The 20,040-nt window shown below is 40.5% G+C and overlaps 1 protein-coding gene across 2 annotated transcripts in view; it reads right to left on the bottom strand.

Annotated features, from left to right (window-relative positions):
- Positions 1 to 5,660: 5,660 nt before the first annotated feature.
- KAT2B (lysine acetyltransferase 2B) overlaps positions 5,661 to 20,040 on the bottom strand; it is a 103,437-nt gene continuing 89,057 nt past the window's right edge. Inside the window, exons 13-18 of one of the 2 annotated variants that reach the window (XM_060011535.1) lie at positions 18,302 to 18,445; positions 13,691 to 13,805; positions 12,110 to 12,146; positions 11,809 to 11,872; positions 11,626 to 11,710; positions 5,661 to 7,726 (exon numbers count right to left, since the gene is read on the bottom strand). In XM_060011535.1, the coding sequence (XP_059867518.1) occupies positions 7,533 to 7,726; positions 11,626 to 11,710; positions 11,809 to 11,872; positions 12,110 to 12,146; positions 13,691 to 13,805; positions 18,302 to 18,445 (639 nt within the window). In that variant the 3' untranslated portion in view covers positions 5,661 to 7,532. The remainder of the gene's footprint in view (positions 7,727 to 11,625; positions 11,711 to 11,808; positions 11,873 to 12,109; positions 12,147 to 13,690; positions 13,806 to 18,301; positions 18,446 to 20,040) is intronic. The other variant, XM_060011536.1, reaches the window with a different exon arrangement.

Below are 20,040 nucleotides of genomic sequence, written 5' to 3'. Positions count from 1 at the left end.
TCAGAATGGCCATCATTAAAAAGTTGACAAATAACAAATGCTGGAGAGGGTGTGGAGAAAAGGGAACCCTCCTACACTGTTGGTGGGAATGCAAGTTGCTGCAGCCACTATGGAAAATGGCATGGAGGTCCCTCAAAAAACTAAAAATAGAGCTACCATATGATCCTGCAATCCCACTCCTGTGCATATATCCAGACAAAACTATTAATTCAAAAAGATACATGCATCCCTATGTTCATAGCAGCACTATTTCCAATAGCCAAGACATGGAAGCAACACAAAAGTCCATCGACAGATGAATGGATAAAGAAGATGTAGTTTATATATTGGGTTGGCCAAAATGTGCCTTCGGTTTTTAAGTAAAATAAAAGACACATTTTTCATTTTCGCCAAGAACTTTATTGAACAACATATTCACCCTTTTGTTCCACTACCTTCTGCCATTTCTCAGGCCACTTCATAATTCCATCTTTCCAAAACTTTTTACTTTCGAGCAAAGAACTGTTCAATGTGCCTTTTACAGTCTTCCAGGGAATTGAAATTTTTTTCATTAAGACAATTTTGTAAAGACCTAAATAAATGGAAATGCAAAGGTGCAATGTCCAGTGAATACGGCAGATGAATCAGAACTTCCCAGCCAGGCTGTAACAGTTTTTGCGTGGTCATCAAAGAAACATGCAGTCTTGTGTTATCCTGATGGAAGATTATACATTTTCTGTTGACTAATTCTGGATGCTTTTCATCAAGTGCTGCTTTCTGTTGGTCTAACTGGGAGCAGTAATTGGAATTAATCATTTGGTTTTCTGGAAGGAGCTCATCATAGAGGACTCCCTTCCAATCCCAATATATACACAACATCACCTTCTTTGGATGAAGACTGGCCTTTGGTGTGGTTGGTGGTGGTTCATTTCACTTGCTCCACAATTTCTTCCATTCCACATTATTGTACAGTATCCACTTTTCATTGCCTGTCACAACTTGTTTTAAAAATGGAACATTTTCATTACGTTTACGTAGAGAATTGCATGTGGAAATAGTCAAAAAGGTTTTTTTCGCTTAACCTACGTGGAAACCAAACATCAAAGCGATGAATATAACCAAGCTGGTGCAAATGATTTTCAACACTTGATTTGGATATTTTGAGTATGTCGGCTATCTCCCGCATGGTATGATGTTGACTGTTCTCAATTAATGTCTTTAATTGATTGCTATCAACTTCAACTGATTTACCTGATGGTTGAGCATCGTCCAGCGAGAAATCTCCAGCACGAAACTTTGCAAACCACTTTTGACACATTCAGTCAGTCACAGCACCTTCTGCACAAATCTTTTTTTGTGTTTCGGTGTGTTTTTACCTTTCTTGAAATAATAAAGCATAATATGTGAAAAATGTTGTGTCTTTTCTTTGATCTTCAATATTAAAATGGCTACACAAAAATTCACCAATTTTGATTTTTTTATTTTTTAAAATTTTTTAATTTTTTTTTAAATTTATTTATTTATTTGGCTGTGTTGGGTCTTTTGTTGCTGTGTGTGGGTTTTTCTCTAGTTGCAGCAAGCAGGGCTTCTGTTGTTGTGGAGCATGGGCTCTCGGCACGTGGGCTTCAGTAGGTGTGGCTCACAGGCTCTAGAGCACAGGCTCAGTAGTGGTGGCGCACGGGCTTAGTTGCTCTGTGGCATGTGGGATCTTCCTGTACCAGGGCTTGAACCCGTGTCCCCTTCATTGGCAGGGGGATTCTTAACCACTATACCACCAGGGAAGTCCTGATGACTTTTTTAAATGCACACTGATATGATAGCTGTCACATACAATCTAACAAAACCATTTCAAATGAAGTTAAAGACAACTAAATGGGGCTTCCCTGGTGGTGCAGTGGTTAAGGATGCGCTTGCCAATGCAGGGGACACGGGTTCAAGCCCTGGTCCAGGAAGATCCCACATGCCACAGAGCAACTAAGCCCGTGCGCCACCACTACTGAGCCTGTGCTCTAGAGCCTGTGAGCCACAACTACTGAAGCCTGTGCACCTAGAGACCATGCTCTGCAACAAGAGAAGCCACCGCAACGAGAAGCCCATGCACCACAATGAAGAGTGGCCCCCGCTCGCCGCAACTAGAGAAAGTCCCTGCGCAGCAACAAAGATCCAACTCAGCCAAAAATTAATTAATTAATTATTTTTTAAAAAAAGACAACTAAGTGCTACTACAGCCATCTTACAGAAAAAACTGAACGAACCTTTTGGCCGACCCAGTACAATGAAATAATGCCATTTGCAGCAACATGGATGGAACCAGAGATTATCATACTAAGTGAAGTAAGTCAAAATGAGAGGACAAATGCCATATGATCTCACTCATGTGGGGAATCTAAAATATGACACAAATGAACTTATCTATGAAACAGAAAGACTCACAGATATAGAGAACAGACTTGTGGTTGCCAAGGGCAAGGGGGTGTGGGGGAGGGATGATGTGGGAGTTTGGAGTTAGCAGATGCAAACTATCATATACAGGATGGATAAACAACAAGGTCCTACTCTATAGCACAGGGAACTACATTCAATATCCTGTGATAACCATAATGGAAAAGAGCATGACAATGCAGGGGACATGAGTTCCATCCGTGGTCCAGGAAGATCCCACATGCCGCGGAGCAACTAAGCCCATGTGCCACAACTACTGAAGCCTGTGCACCCTAGAGCCCGTGCACTGCAACTATTGAGCCTGTGTGCTGCAACTACTGAAGCCCACGTGCCTAGAGCCTTGCTCCGCATCAAGAGAAGCCGCCGCAATGAGATGCCCACGCACTGCAACAATGAGTAGTCCCAGCTCGCTGCAATTAGAGAAAGCCCGTGCACAGCAACGAAGACCCAATGCAGCCAAAAAAAAACCATCTATCTATATATAGATATAACTGAATCACTTTGCTGTACAGCAGAAATTAACACAATATTGTAAATCAACTATACTTCAATTTAAAAAAAAAATATATATATATATATATATATATATGATGTTAAGTTGTGCACAGAGCTACAACCATACAAGTGTGTTTGGGTATGTTGAGAAGCAGTGCTGATGCACTGACTTACAGTATGAACCAAGTGTGTGTTCTACTCAACTCTAAAACAGCCAACAGCAACCCAACCTAAGGACTTTATCACCTTTGCCTGTGTTTGTTGTTGGACTGCCCTATCAAACAAAAAGGCAGAGTATCTGTTCCTAGATATTTTTAGCATAAGTTAGATATCCACCGAATAACTGTCAAAAATGGGAAGTTATTAACAGAGCAAAGAACAGAGACCAGTGAATTTCAGGACAGGTCCAAGAACCAAGCGAGCCAGTATGCAGAAAGCTTATTTTGAGAAGGTCCTTTGGTGCAACAAATTTTCTAAGGGATTTCTTTAAAAGAACTTCAAACCTAGATAAACAAAAACCGATAAACCTTCGTTTCAGCTCAGGAAATTACACACACACAAATAACATTTTTTAAGCTCACTCTGCCAAGGTGGTGGTACTGGGCTTCCCAGTAACAAGAGGGAGGCAGGAAGATTGACTCGGGCTTTCCTGGCTTTTCTCTGCTTTGTTGAAATTATTGCTTTTAATAAACCCAAAGAAAATCTCCGCTTTTAATAAATCCAAAGAAAATCTCCAGCTTTGAAATTGTTAGCTTCCTTTTTCCCCCAAAATGCAAAGATGCCCACACACAGAAACCAAGGCATAAATATACATGAATTACATTTGAAAACTTTTCGTGATACCTACGGGTGTTGTCTCACCTCTGAAGTCCTCTGCTTACTTTGTCGAGAGTCTTCCTCCAAAATGCACCTGAAAACCTTCTTCCGCTTGTTTTTGTTTTTCTAACTTCATGTTCATCTCTTTACCTAACGGGGACGTTACTGACACTACTTTCCCCTGTCAATCTCCATCCAATACTAATATTAATAGCACCGATGCACCCAAAGGAGAAAGTCCTACCAAGAGCCTGAAGACTCGAGTAAGAGCACCGATCTCCTTCCCTGCTGCCACCGTCCCCACCCACAGCCACCACCTCTACCTTCTTTTCTGCCAGGAAAAAAATGTTTGAATAGTCAATAAATCTAAACCTATGTTTCAAGACGATTTAAGAAAAAAAAAATAAGTCATCTTAATTACTGCATCTTAAATAAGAACATGCAGCCGATATGACCTTTGATATTCCAGAGTAGTTGCCCTCTTCTCTTGGGGTTTTCTACTTTGCTAAGTAAAGGTAAGGGCCAGAGAAGAACTGCTCAGAACAATAGGGAAAAGGCCAAGGGCTGCCACCAATAACCCTTCCTTTGACATTGTTAGCTTCCTTTTTCCACAAAAAAAGCAAAGATGCCCCCCCCCCCCCGCCACAGAAACCAAGGCATAAATATACATGAATTACACTTGAAAACTTTTCGTGATACCTACGGGTGTTGTCTCACCTCTGAAGTCCTCTGCTTACTTTGTCGAGAGTCTTCCTCCAAAGCTCTTAGAAGCTTTAAATAAACACCAAGGAGCTGGTCTGAAGAATATCAGCTTAAAGGGGTGGTACATTATTAACCTGTCCATAGTACCTCAGTCTGATCCTGTTTCTACTCCTTAGGTTGCAAAATTATAAATTTTACTTCCAGGTAACATGAAAACCACAAAGTCGTCTTTTCCCTCTTTTCTTCTGATGAATACAACCAGAGTTGAGATTTTTGACCATGGATAGATGGGCTGGGATGGGAGGGCAACCTAGTCTTCGCTCTGGATGTTTACTTTTCCGTAGAAGGACATCCCTCAGCCCCGGCTTCCCTCTGCCCCTCATGCCTCCCTCCCCCGGGAGGAACCTGCCTCATTGATGAGTTAAGGGAAGGAAGTGGCCTAGCTCTGCTCCTTCCTCACCTGTACCTCTTTGGAGTTGACCTGCCTTCAGACAGCATCACTGTCCTGGGCCGTGCACTAAGCTTAAGGGTAAAAGGCCCTGCCTTGGTAGGGGGACGTCCGCAGTGGTGCAGAGCTGCTGGCAACTGGTGAGTCAACCACATCCTGGGGTTCCGTATCAGAAAGCCCATTTTCCATAGATACACAAGTCACAACCTCCAAAATGCATTTTATTATTTATAAAGATGTTTTGGCCATCATGTGCCTTAATCAGTTGACTGCTTAGCTGGTTCAAAATTCAGAAAGGAAGTGGTGTGCTCTTTGGTGGGTACTCATACCCCAACAGGATAAAGTTTACTTTCCTACACTCAGCACTTTGAGTAACAGTAGAAGCTCATATGGGAGATGTCTAAAAATCTGCTGTATTTTTTTCTGTCCCTCTCCTCATTCATCTATCTCACAGATGCAAAGTAGAAAAACTGGGGGCGAGTGCGGGACTGTTTCTAAAACCATAACACTCTTCTTTAGCTGGATGTTTTTCCTGAGTGTCAATGGGCAAGATGCAGTGGATCATTCCAGAGACACAGTAAGTGTCTCTCCTCTTGAAAATCTCTCACTGATGGGCTGTGAATTTTTTTGAAACTTCACACAAATGCAACAATTCTGAACACCTTCCTCGACATGCTTACGACCTAAGAACTAAGGATGTAATCAGTCATCAAACAGATCGTACATTCGCCCTGTAAACTCAATCTGCCAGAAGAAGAAAACACACCACCAGATTAAGAGCTTTTTAAAATATAATTTAAAACTATTTTGTACCAGTACAATATATTAATTTTACAAATGTAAAATTTTATCCGCTGTTAAAGCATTTGCAAAAACCACACATCCTACTTCAGCTTTATTGCACAATATCTATAAGAAAATATTAATTTTTAAATTAGAAAACATAAAAATGCTTTCAATATAGAAGAGACAATCTGATTTTAAAGACAATACTCTATAAGAATGTCTACCCAGAAAATAACAAACTTTCACAGGATACCAAGCTGGCCAGATGCTTCGGCAGATCCAGTACAAAGCACTGTGGAAAACCAGTCCAAGTTACTTAATCCAAACTGTATCATCCTTCTTCATTAGAAATCCAGATGCCACACAAGGTGGTTTCTTATACTTTAAAAAGTTGAGGCATTTCTCAGTTGTGAGCATTCTGAATATATCTTACACATTAAAAACAATCCTTCCAACTTCACAGCCATCTGCAGGGTTTTTTCCTTCATGCAGATTATCTCTGGCAACTGTGTTTAATGTCTATCAAATAATCATTTCAATTCTTTTATGCTGATAGAAAACATCAAGTTAAATATACCTTTAAACCTAGTCCTTTACAAAAATCAGTTTATAAATTTGTATCATAAAAATTAGTGTCGAGACCATCAAGGTGGCCTTCGTTTGTTTTACATGAGTTGGTTCTCTCAGAGTTGGGATGGCGGACGTCCCACTTTTCAATGTAGTGTTAATCAGGAAATGAATCCAAGCACTAAGCTGGAATCCCAAGACGGGTTAATAAGGTTGTATGATGGATTTTAGTGGGATAGTATTACCCTGGGTATATATACCAACGTAGGTATTAAAATACTGACAGCAAATCTTGGTGGTAATTTAATTCATCTCCGACAATGAATATAATCTGGAGATGCAAAAGGAAAAATGTTCATAAATACAGTATCAGGGGGGTTGTGTGTATTGTAGAAAGGGCAAAAAATCCTTATTTAATAGAACAAGGATTCACTAAATTTGATACATTAAATAGATTATACATCTTTTTTTTGTTAAAGTATGTTGATTCCATCTCAGGTGTTTTCAAATGGATGCCTTTGTGGCCCAGGAAATTGCCTTTTGGAACTTACGGCCTGCATAAGCAAAGTCAAATATAGTATTACACACTCGTGTAGAGAAAGAAATCATTAAAATAGTGGTTATGCACTCACAAGTTTGTTGTAGGTAGACAGAATTATCAAAAACCCAGATGCTTATAAAAGTTTGCACTATTTAGAATTTCTTCCTTAGGAATCAAAGTAGTCGCTTTCTGGAACTGCATTTTTTTCAGAACTGCTCAAAGCACCTCACCTAGATGAGTGTTTTTTAAAAATATATATAAAAAGTCTACCATGAGACTTCAAACATCACATATTTCACCTTTTACGGGCTTTTTATCATGCATCCCTTCCTTTAAAGTCCTTCAGAATAAAATAAAAATAAACTCTCACATTCCATTAGAAAAAAAGGGAAACATTCATGGTCTGAAAATTTTCTGCATTCCCCCAAATCTTGGTACTATGTGCAATTTCCTCATATACAAATTTTGAGGAAACCCCTGATCATCTATTATTGAATAGTCAGCTAATGGACATGCCATAGAAAGTTGACATTAATTGTAGTGAATAGATTAAAATCTATTCCATAAAATAAAAATGTTCTATGACTTCAATTTAAATACATATCTGAAAAGCTAAGAGGAGGTTTTCTGTTTGTTTTTTAAAAGTGCTAATGATTACAAGTATCTTCAATACATTAGGTCCAATTCTTTGTAAAACTAAACCATGCTTTAGGCACACTGCTTGATGAGTTTCTAAGAAGCAGAGGGAAAAAAATATCACTTGTCAATTAATCCAGCTTCCTTAATTTTACTGAAGAAGAATTTCTCCAGGATATTGGCACATTTGTAGTATTCACTCTCAGGGGGGTTGTACTCTTTGCAATTGGTAAAGACGCGCTGTAAGTCTGCCATGAATAATTTCTTAGACACGTAGTACCTATTCTTGAGGCGTTCGCTCATGGTTTTCAGATCTGCACAGGAAAAAAAAATATTAGCCATCTTTGACTCCTTTTAAACCAACCAGCTGACAAAAGTGAGATGGGGAAAGAAATCTATGTCATCAGTTTGATCACATTTTCACCATCCCAATATCTTTCTTTAAGAGAAATTCATATGATCAAGGAAAACAGTTCTTGAGTCTTATGTTCTTCCTTTTGTGAGGGTATCCTGTGCAAAATCACAGTGTTTTAACATTGAAGGGACCATTATTAGTCATCTGGCCCAATCCCCTCTTCAGCACGAGGAAGCTAAGTAGATTAGCAGCAATAAGTACGATGAACTAAGTACTGTTAGCTCTTCATTCAGAATTATACAGAAGAGGCTTTGTCTATACATGGAGCACAGCAGGTGGAACATTTGTATCGAATCATTTCATTACTTAAATCAGAACAATCAGACTGGTTTGTTTCTCTAAATTCACAGTTGTTCTGGTGCTGTAGAGATAGAACTAAAATGGAGAAACAGATCATAAATACATCTGCAAATATACCAGTGACCTTGCATGTAAAATGGTTCCAGTGAATTTAGTTTCATGCTCCATCAGTGAAATAAGAATGACAAACTTTACTTAATAATCTATTTTCTAAAGCAAGTAAGCCTTGCGAGACAATTGTCAAAAAGAATATTTTCCCAATATATCTACTTGCTTTAAATTATTTTACAAAGGAAAACAATGCTTCATCTAAACTTGTAAGAATATAATGAGGCTTCTTTAATCTTCACTCTCAGAACCAATTTAAAGAATTCCACGAAGATTAGAAGATGCTAACATTTGTCTACTTATAGGTCCCTAGTTGTCTCTAAGTCTGGTTCTATCATTAAAAATTATATCAACTAGGGCCTCCCTGGTGGCGCAGCGGTTGAGAGTCCGCCTGCCGATGCAGGGGACACGGGTTCGTGCCCCGGTCCGGGAAGATCCCACATGCCGCGGAGCGGCTGGGCCCGTGAGCCATGGCCGCTGAGCCTGCGCGTCCGGAGCCTGTGCTCCGCAACGGGAGAGGCCACAACAGTGAGAGGCCCTCATACCGCAAAAAAAAAAAAAAAAAAAAAAAATTATATCAACTGTTAAATTGGATTAGCAGATACACACTACTATATATAAAATAAACAACAAGGTCCTACTGTATAGCACAGGGAACTGTAATAAACCAAAATGGAAAAGAATATGAAAAAAATTATATAAACTCTGCATGAAAAAATAAGTCAAAATCACTAAAGAAATACTTCTGACTACCAACAACCCAAATTCCCACTATATTATCAAATTTTCCAGAGGGAGAGAAACTGACAACCAAATACACTGGGATTATCATTTAATAAGATAAATAAACTTATGTGCAACATCCCAAAATGGGATGGGGAGAAATTCATTTGCAGCAAAATCCTAATCTACCACAAAACTCCAAAGGAAAAATAGGAAATATCTGCTTTCACCTATTTCCTTTGACTAAAGCCTTTTTTTTTTTTTTTAAATAAAGCCTATCTTGGTTAGAAGTATGTCATCACATCTGTGAATTCAACTTTCCATTTTCTTTCTTCTCTAACTGAAATAGTTCGGAGGGAGAGAAAAACTGAAAAGTATTAAGCTACACAAAGGCTTGACAAATAGCCCAGTAAACGTGTCACCTGAGTGTAACTGAACAGCTGAAGAGGTGCTCTCGTTGAATAAAGAAAGAGCAGTGGAACCGGCCTCTCTGGGTAAAACTGGATGCTTACCCTCCTCCCACCTAAATGCCCACCACTTAGGATATGCTGCCTGATATCATGTTTACGATGTTTAGAAGGAAGAGACGTGTGACCAAAAGAGGAAAAAAAAAAAAAGTAAAGGGGGAAAAAATGAAACTTGACACAAAGAAGTTTACACAAAAGCTCTCCCCACTAGTTTTTGGAAGGCGGGAGGAAAGGAGCGATGGGGAGAGCCTCAAATACAGCAGAAACAAATCATGAAAGTGTTTGGAGCTTTCTGAATAATTACAACCAACTCTGCATGTTTCCTTTCTCTATTTCCTTTCCATTCTAAAGTTATAGATAACAGCTTCCTTCCTCTGGCCTTCTTAGAAGCTTTTGGTTGACCAAATGGCCTGGGTTACAAAAGAAGGTGACTGAACACTAGTGAAAACAAACATGGAGACACCACTAAATTACTCATTAAATCCCCAAAAGTTGGGAATTCTGGGTAAATAGGAAAGCCCTGCCTACCTGCCTAGCTACCCATGTGTGGGAAGCTTGGGCCACACCTCAGACGCTGTACTGAATGCCATTTCCTTAACGAAACAGGTTGGATCTCATCCATATGGAAGAAAAGAGGTTTTTTTAGGGCATGGGGGTGGGGGGGAAGAGAAGAAATGTTTTTTGAAAAAGCCATGAAGGCAATGACAGAAAAAGTGAAATTACCAATTGTCAGTCTGTCCTCAAAGACATGACCATCTTCGGGGCAAGGGCATCCCAAGAAAACAAAGCATGGCTCCAACCAAAGAGCACCATCTACTGTTTTCAATAACGCTGCTTACGCACACCTCAGCCCACCACTGGCCTTGCTCAGTGGGGTCAACTGTCCCCTCACGAGCATTCAGCTGTGCGCACAAGTGGCGTCCGGCTGGCGAGGTTCCCACCCTTCTCTGGCTGGACCAAGCAGAAAGCTTCCAGAGGGCAGGCTGGGAGTTGGCTATGACAGACAGGACCCACTGGACCTGCCACCGCAGGGCTTCAGAGTGCACACGGACAGGGCCGAAAACCGTTCTCCCCAGGCTCACGCAACCTCCCTTGAGCATTTCACAAAAGAACTTGAGGCAGCCCAGGTGACGAGGATGCCAAGGTCAGGTAAGTTTGGAAATGGACTTAAAGGGTTTTAGCAGATTTTTCACATCCTGGGAAATACTGATTCCCAAGTCAGCCTTCCATTCAGAATTCTACACTCCTTCAACACTTACTCTGATTTTCATGTACTGAAATACACAGAAGCGAGGCAGATAGAAAAGGGAAAGAAAAGCGTACGGATGTGTGTCCACTTTAAGGACCAGAGACTACTGAAATCATTACCACCACTGTGTAGAGCATTCGTGTGATAATGCCACAGAAAAATCTACAAATAACTCTGTTATCGGGGAGCTAATGGATCCCTTTCACTCTTCCTTTCACATCTTAATACCTTCTTAGCACCAGGTAGAAAAGGGACAGAAGATACAGGCCCTCTCCAGAAAAATGGCCACACAGCTGATTGGAAAAAAAAAAAAAAAATTCAGCTCGTGGTCTGTCATCTGCACAATGCCAAATTAGTTTAATTTGGGGATTCTCAATTGACTCAATTAATCATTCCTTTTAGCCTGGTGCAGACACAGCAGCAAATTCCACAATTCTACATTTCTAAAGGCATTTCTTTTGTTTGTTTGGGGATGTGGGACCAAGCTTAAAATAGGAGTATAATTAGCGACACTCAGTCTCCTTCAAGAGCGTGGAAAATCAAGGGCTGCATTAATGATTATTTCTCCATCTAAGAGTACAGCAGTCAAGCGGCTTGATCTAACTTCGTCTGTTTACCTTCAAAAATTCTCAGACTCTCCAAGCATATCAAGAGAACAAGCTGCTGTTTTTCCATTTGCAACCAAACTGAATATAATCAAGGTTATGTCCACACAGCTGACTCTCATCTCCAGTGCTGTCTGCAGCTCGCATCGATGGTGTGGGCGCTACAGGGCAGCAGCGGGAGCCTAATGAACACGGCCATCCCCTCCCCTTTACCCCTCCTGCTCTGATTCCACCGGCCCTCCACCCTACAACAGAAGAGTGCACATCAACCTCGGCACCCCTTTGTCCCCCACACCGCCATCCAGAGAGTTTTAAATCTATACTTAGAAAATGTTAATGGCATTACCCATGGGGAACCTTATAACTTCATAATATCCCGGAGCTTCTGTTCTCTTCACGGGTTCCATGAAGGGCCAAGCGCTTTGATGGCTCTTGGGTAAAGAAAAAAGTAAGGTATCTAATATGGAAATGCCATGTGGGAAATCATTTCAAAATATTTGCATGAGGTGAAGGAAAACAAAACACCCACCTTCACCTGCTGGAGGATGCTCTTGAGGGTGCTATAAAGCTGGTCGGGGTCTTTGGGCTCTTTACTTGAAAGGAAAAGAATAAACAAGAAGGAACAATGATTAGTTTTCTCTTCTCTTGCCAAGTGATTCCAGCTCATTTTTACAGAAACTTAAAATTAGAACCATTCCAGAATTTTTTATGAAAACTGAAACCTAACAAGTGGTGTGATGGTGACTACAATCAGTTTGCCTGTTTTCTCTAAGTTTCTGGGAGGGGAAAAAGAACACTTGCATTAATATCCTCTGGCCCATCATACTTACCTCTTCTCTTTTCCACTCGGTTTCCAGCCTGTCTCTCCTATATATCAACAAAATTAAACACTGAATGAGAACTGCTTTTGGTCAAGAGCATAACATATTTAATAGTTATCAAAAATACAATAAATTATAGCCACGACTCAATAAATGTCTATATCTGCAGAGTCTGAACTTAACTACAGTTAATTCTTTACTTCCTCATACACCTAACAATACAAAACATTTCCAAGACTGACATTGCTCTGTCTGTTAGTACTTTTTAAAGCAGGAACTTCAACCTTTCAGAGGAAAGCATAAAAAACAAATATGTCTGGTACTGTGGGTGTGTATTTTTTTAAAACCCTAAGTCACGGTTTTTGCTAATCACCCTGTGAAAGAGTTAAGCTGTTGTTTTAGGTTGGAACAAACTCTGTCCTGGTCTCTAGTTTATTTGGGGCAGACCCTGCTTGTAATGCAAGATGGTTTACTGTAGCAGAAAGAAGACACAGCCTGGAGTCCAACTGACCAGGACTGATTTCTTGTTCTCTCCTTAAAAGCTAATGTACCCGAGATAAGTTAGTCAACCTTTGCCTCTGTTAATCAACCTATAAAACAGAACTCCAAAACTGAGCTGATGTGATTCCTTTTGAGATTAGTTGATATATGTAAAAACACACGAAACAAACAAACAAACAGAAGAATGCCTGGCACATGTAGGCATCCAGTGACAGGGGAGCTATTAATAAGATAATACACGGAAGCAAAATTTCCAGGTCTGAGAAGGAAAGTAAGATCTGCTGTAGGGTATACTCTGTAATGAAGAAATATATCTTGCCCATATAATGTCTTATTTTCTCTGGAGAATTTTAGTTTGTTTGCTTTGGTTTTGTTTATACTAAATCTTCAATATACTGGATGATCCTGGATTTGAACCGAATGAAAGTACCAATATTCATAGCTTTTGATCTACAAAAACAGCTGTTTTAACCCAATACAACTCACCTCTAATATACTCACAGAGAAGAACCCTTGGGAAAACTACTCTAAAATAGGGAACTTGAAACGAAGTATATGCTTTGCAATCATCTTGTTTAGAGGGTTGTGGAAACTAATTCAGCCCAAGCACAGTTCTATGCAGGCTGCACCCAGGAGGGCAGTGAGGCAGGGTACCAACAGCAAGATGTCTCGAGGAGGCCAGGATGGGGCTGCTACTATTCCTGACATTCACTGGCCATGTGCTGTTTAAGGCTAAAGGGCTTAACCATCCTGAGACTCAACCTTCCCCTCTGAGTAGAATTCCCTGCCACCAAGGTCACATATGGGGAGTGTCCAGCACGGTGTCACAAATAACAGGCTCTCATAACCGACGGACATTAACAGCTACAACAAGAGGTCAACTAAGTTCTCTTCCGGTTTGTTTGCACTGGGCAACAGAGAAAAGATGTAAAAGGAAAGCATTTGCTCCCTTCTTAAAGACTACAATAACACAAATGGAGACAGACAGGGGAGGAAGCTTTCCAAATCACTACATTCTGGTATAACTGTTTCCAACACTGTCATGGCATTACCAAAAGGTTTTGCTTTTAGAAGAAGATCTATACATACGAATTCCAGGAATGCTTTCTATGGGGATCTGCCGGACTCCATCTTTAAAACAGGAAAGTCCCGGGTAGACTTTCCGAATCTGGGCTTGTTTTCTTTCTATCAGCTTTTTAATGATCTGTAAAGCACAAGAAGAAAAATACGTTTAGTGACAGAAGTCTGTGGCCACAGTTTAAGTCAGTCTATGGAGTCATTTTCCTAACAAAATTGAGTCTTCAGGAAACAAAAGGGTGAATGCTATTAAACAGTAAGACATGAAAGCATTCTATTATACCATGCCTTTAATGTCATTCACCCAGCCGCCTTTGAATACTTGTTCCCTTCCATTGAAAAGAAGCCAATACTGAGAGAACACACTGCCCCAAGGGCCCACTGTCCTCTTTAGTATAAGCGCCAAATGTTTTGCCCCCTCCCCGGGAGCCTCAGCCGCAGCAGCCCAGGCAACGTCAGAACCTCTTCACATCCCTTGACCAGGAACTGTTCCCTTCTAGTCGAGGGGCAGACAAACTCACGAAGTCCCCAAAGCCTGGGAGGACGGCTTTCCTATTATTCACATTTTTCAAGGCTTGAGCCCCAACCTATGCTGTCTGCAACCAAAACGCAGCTCTAATGAGCAAAGGCAACACAACCAGGATGGGGGCCACCAGAACTGATTAGGGAATCTTGAGAGGTGTCCGTTTGTTTTATAAAATAATTCCTAATGCCCTGAGGTAACTATTTCCAGAGCAGTTTCCCTTTAAAAAAGGAAAGGAAAAAATAAAATAAAATAGCCCTCACAACTCACCATCTTGAGATTAACCATATCATAACTGAATTTTGGAAAACGCAAAACAGTAGCAGTCATTAATTGAATTCACAAAGGAAAACAAAAAAATTCTAGCTCCTAACTGCTTGATCTCAGACATAAGCCTGGTAAATGCCATAGCATGAATGCATAACCTTAACAATTAAACATAGGACTTCATAAAATGAATGGGACTGGCAACATACATTCCTGGTAAATCTACTCAGGGCTGTCCAACAGAAATATCATGTAACCCACCCATGTAATTGAAAATCTTCCAGTAACTACTTTAAAAAAAAGAAAAAAAAAAGTAACAGGTGTAATTTTAACAATATATTTTTATTTAATCCAATATATCTAAAATATTATCATTGCAGCATATGCTCAAGAGAAAAAAATTATGAGATATTTTACATGTTTTTATTCACACTAGGTTTTCAAAATCAGAGTGTATTTTACACTTACGGTACATCTCAGCTTTGACTGGCCATGCGGCAAGCACCCAATAGCCACGTGTGGCCAGTGGCTACCACCTGGGACAGAGCATATCTAAAACGATGCTCTGCATTTATTTTTAAGTCCAAGTCTTTTTTAAAAAGAATCCTTGGAAACAAACTAAATGTCTATTGACAGATGAATGGATAAAGAAAATGTGGTACATACATAAAATGGAATATTACTCAGCCATAAAAAAGCATAAAATAATGCCATTTGCAGCAACATGGATGGCCTTAGAGATTATCATACTAAGTGAAGTAAATCAGACAAAGAAAGACAATTATCATATGATAGCACTTATATGTGGAATCTAAAAAAAAATGATACAAATGAACTTATTTGCAAAACAGAAACAGACTCAGAGGCACAGAAAACAAACTTATGGTTATCAAAGGGGATGGGGGGGAGGGATAAACTAGGAGTTTGGGGTTAACATATACACACTACTATATATAAAATAGATAAACAGCAAGGTCCTACTGCATAGCACAGGGAACTATACTTAATATTCTGCAATAACCTATAATGGAAAAGAATCTAAAAAAGAATAGATGTGTATAACTCAATTTGCTGTACACCTGAAACCAACACAACATTGTAAACCAACTACATTTCAGTAAAAAAGTTTTTTAAAGAAAGAATTCCAATGACAATTTCTTATATGAAGGCCTTCAGAAAATATAATTTCAAATATAATTTTGAAAGTTTTTTCTCTTCACCAAGGATGCCCTCAAATGTGACAGCCTAGCAGGTGGCTTCCATATCCTCAGGTAGCACCTTGAGGTGACTGGTAATAGAGGTGGGGTGCGGGGGGCTTCGCAACCTCTCTGCACCTCTGAGGATCACTTTGGAGAAAAAGACATTTCACTTCCGTTCCAGTCTCTTATCTTCACCTCCCTAGAAAATATCTTCACTTCATCACCATGTTGTCATCTTTCTCTACTCAAATCCGTCTCTCATTCCACTGCTGTTGGTGTTAGTCTTCCCAAACAGAAAATTGGGGGCAACTCCCCCATCTTTAATATTTCACCAAGTTTTAGCATGTCTTCCTACAAAGATCCCATTGCTTTTCCTCACTCTTACTTTGGCCCCTCCAAGCCCAGTCTCACGTAGCCTCACATGTGAACGGAGATTTAAGAATTACCCCCACTTCCCAGCCCCCCAGACACACCCACACTCAGTCCTGCCTGCTCACGGCCTGTTCACATTTCCTCAAGTAGTGGCCTTCATCACCCACACGCCTATGGTCCCAGGTGTGCAGATACCCATGAATCCACTTATGTTGGGCTCTGAATCTCTGCTCATGCTTGATTCCCTTCCAGGCCACCCCGTCTAGACACGTGTCCCATGACGCCACCTCCGAAGATGTGAGATGATGCTAGGGCTGCTGCATCCCACCCTGCCTTGGAGTCCTCACTCCCCACAGCACTCAGCTCCCACCCACCGCTCCACCTGTGCAACTGCACTGGTTCTCTCTCCACCCCTGCTAACCACAACCACAAGTGACTGCTCTGTACGCTTCCACGGCGGGGAAGACCCTCCATCTCCCTACAATTTGTTCCTTCCCACTATTCGTCCCTACCTTCCCCAAGGGGGTTTCCAGAGCTGGAATAAATGACACTTGTAAAAATCACTTGAATTCTGTGGAAGAAGATATTACGTGAATCCAAACACCTTCTTAGGGCGACCTCCGATCTCTCATGCATTCAGTGGTGCGCCTATTAGGGAAGGCTGGAGGCTGAGAGGGAGGTGGCGGGGGAGGAATCCAAGGGGAGAGAAAGGGGAAGGGGATGGGGCGCTGTCTTCTCAAAAGCTGAGGCTTTGCTGCCATCTAAAATAGCTCTGCGCAACGGGCTGCGAATTCAGACCTGCTCATTAAGCCCAGCGGAGAACAGGGAGAGGAGCCTGCTGTGCTTGTATTAACTCTCCAAGCACCCTATGTGGAATTCTGTCTTAGGCTGACGTCTCTGACCAAGAAACAACAGAGGTTGTTTTTATTTTCTAATTTAATAAAAGCCTTTTGCTCACTTCCACGGGAAGCATAAGAACAACTCTGAGCTACTTCAAGTAAAAGGAAAATACTTACTGAGCACCTACTATACACCAGACACTGCGTAAGGAGCTTTACATCTGTTATGTCAGTGACATCTGACAAGTAACTAAGAACTGGGATCAGGGAAATGAACAGAAACCACAAAACAAAGACAGGTTTAAGGCAGAGGTCTTTTTTGTTACTCGCTAGAGAAAAGTACACTCGAATGAATAACTGAAGTATCAAGTGGGACTGATGTGGGGTGACCCAGGTGCAAATTCCCAGTTTTTGAACTCCAAGAACTAGGGGGACCAAGGGGATGATCCTGGGCTTAACACATAAAGTTCATTCATTTAATAAACGGCTTCTGTTACACTCCCCTAATTATGATCTCCGTATGTTTCTTTTCCCTGACCTAGAGAAATGTAAAAATTACTATGTAGTCAAATCTATCAACGTTTTCCTTTACTGCTTCTCTTTTAGTTCATATGCATAAAAGACTTCACCCCAGCATCAGATACCAAATCACTTGGTACTTCCCTTGGCAGTCCAGTAGTTAAGATTCTGCGCTTCTACTGCAGGGGGCGTGGGTTCGATCCCTAGTCGGGGAACTAAGATCCCGCATGTATGCAGTGCGGCCAAAAAAAAAAAAGAGTCCTCTTCAGATAACAAATCACTTACTATTTGGAAGTATAAGCCTTCAGAACGTGCAATGCAGAAGGAGAGGTGAATACAAACTAAGATAAATATGGAAGGTAATGACTAACTGAAATTCAAATGAGTGGATCAAACTAGTGCTCAAGAAGTTCGAAGAGGAATGGAAAACAGGCGGAAGTGGTCCCATCTGTGTGTGTGTGTGTGTGTGTGTGTGTGTGTGTGTGTGTGTGTACATGCACTGGGAGAGGAAGTGGGTAAAAGATGAAGATACCAAGCAAGAGGGTTAAAGCATCAGTAACAGCCTTTGGAGAGTAGTTTACAAAGGGAAATGAAGAGGCGGGTTTGAGAAGGATGCATGAGGCCAGCATGTAAGAGGCCTTGAAGGTGAAATTAAGATTTACTATCATATTTTACAAGTTTTGTATTTTACACCAATTTAACAGGTACTGACCCCCTTAGAAGTGGTGATTTAGAGAGAAGATAAAGGATACCTTCAAAGAAGAAACCTAGACAAAACAGAGCAAACCGAGGTTATGGTACCCAGCAGACCCACACCCACAGAGCCCAGTGATGCACACTTCACCCCAAAAGAGACTGGTGTGCGCAGACCAGTCGGGTTCCCCCGAGTCAGTCACGTACTTACCTCCTTCTGCTTCTTAATGATGACAGAAAATTCCGTGTATGGGATCTGTGGATTTAGCTCACATCCCATTAAAGTGGCTCCCTCATAATCCTTGATGTAGCCAACATATTTGGTTTTAGGGATTTTAATTTCTTTGGAGAAACCCTGCAAAGTCAATAATTTCATTTATACAGAGGCCTGTGCATCAAACATCCTCTCTGAGTGCAAACTATGTGCTAGGCCTGTCTTGGTGCCCAGCACAGGTCCAAGCTCTCATCCTATTATCCTGGGGAGAATTAGCATGAAACCCTTCCAAGAAGTTCAGAAACATCAAAAATCAACTGTGCAAATAGGAAGCAATTCAACATAAAAAATAAACCTAGTAAAACACAAATAATATTAAAAAGTCTTTAACAAAAATGGCTATTAAGTAAAAATAAGGTTTAATTTTGCATTAAACTGCACAATTTCTCCCAAAGTAGACAGGGGACCTCTAGGATGCTCCACAAATCAATAACTAACATTGATCTAAATTCTGAAAGCAAAATTTGTCCAAAAATATAGCAATAAGAACCTTGATGTTGAGGAAATGAAACACCTACTTGACAGGCAAAAAAATTCCAGACGGGCTTCCCTGGTGGCGCAGTGGTTAAGAATCTGCCTGCCGATGCAAGGGACACGGGTTCGAGCCCTGGTCCAGGAAGATCCCACATGCCACGAAACAACTAAGCCCGTGCGCCACAACTACTGAGCCTGCGTTCTAGAGCTCGCGAGCCACAACTACTGAGCCCACGTGACTAGAGCCCGTGCTCTGCAACAAGAAAAGCCACCGCAATGAGAAGCCCGCGTACCGCAACGAAGAGTAGCCCCGCTCCCCCCAGCTAGAAAAAGCCCACGCACAGCAACAAAGACCCAATGTAGCCAAAAATAAAATAAAATAAATAAATTTATTAAAAAACAGACAAACTTCCAGACCATCACGACAGTGGTTGTTTCAGTGATATTAACGCTTTGCAGTATATTAATTTACATACTTTAAGCTGTAATAATATAGTTAGGGCATATAGTCATATATCTATAACGACTTTCTTTATGGTGCCTATTTCAAATTTTTGCAGAAAATTACTTGGACTTTAAATTTCCTGCCTCCTCTTTTAGCAAAAACTTATTTTCCAAGCAATTATTGACATCAGCCTCAAAGGGGACCACAGACAAGTCATTTAAGAAGCATGCCTGAGATTTCTTCTCTACAACGTTGTTACTGCCTAGGAAAGCTGACACTCAAGCCCCCAGTAAAACAAACCCATTGAGTTCTCTCTAGTGAGTTTTATTACAAAAGTCACAAAGGCATCCTAAAGAATGAGGAGAAAATAAATAGGAGGTTACTTATCTGCCATCAGAGGAGTGAAAGCTTTCTAATCATATAAGGACTTGTATTTTAAAAAGAGGTTAATAGATTGTATGTAATAAAATTTTTTGAATTCTGTACATTAAAAAAAATCCATAAGCAATGTGGAAAAACAAATGACAAACGGGAGAAAAACCATAAAATAAAAGGTTACTATCTTTATATATCTGAGTTCTCATAGATCAATATGAAAATAAATATTTTAATAGAAGAAGAGGCAAAATGCAATGAATTGGCAATTCAAAATAAGAAGAAATACAAAGGGTCAATGAACAAGGAAAAACAAGTCAAACTTCACAATAATCAAATAAATGCAAACATGCACAATTTGTCACCTAGGAAAGCGGTAAAA

The sequence above is a fragment of the Delphinus delphis genome, chromosome 4 (genome assembly GCF_949987515.2).
Source record: "Delphinus delphis chromosome 4, mDelDel1.2, whole genome shotgun sequence".
NCBI lineage: Eukaryota > Metazoa > Chordata > Mammalia > Artiodactyla > Delphinidae > Delphinus > Delphinus delphis.
The sequence above is the reverse complement of the archived record's forward strand: the minus strand, read 5'-3'. Positions and strand labels throughout refer to the sequence as shown.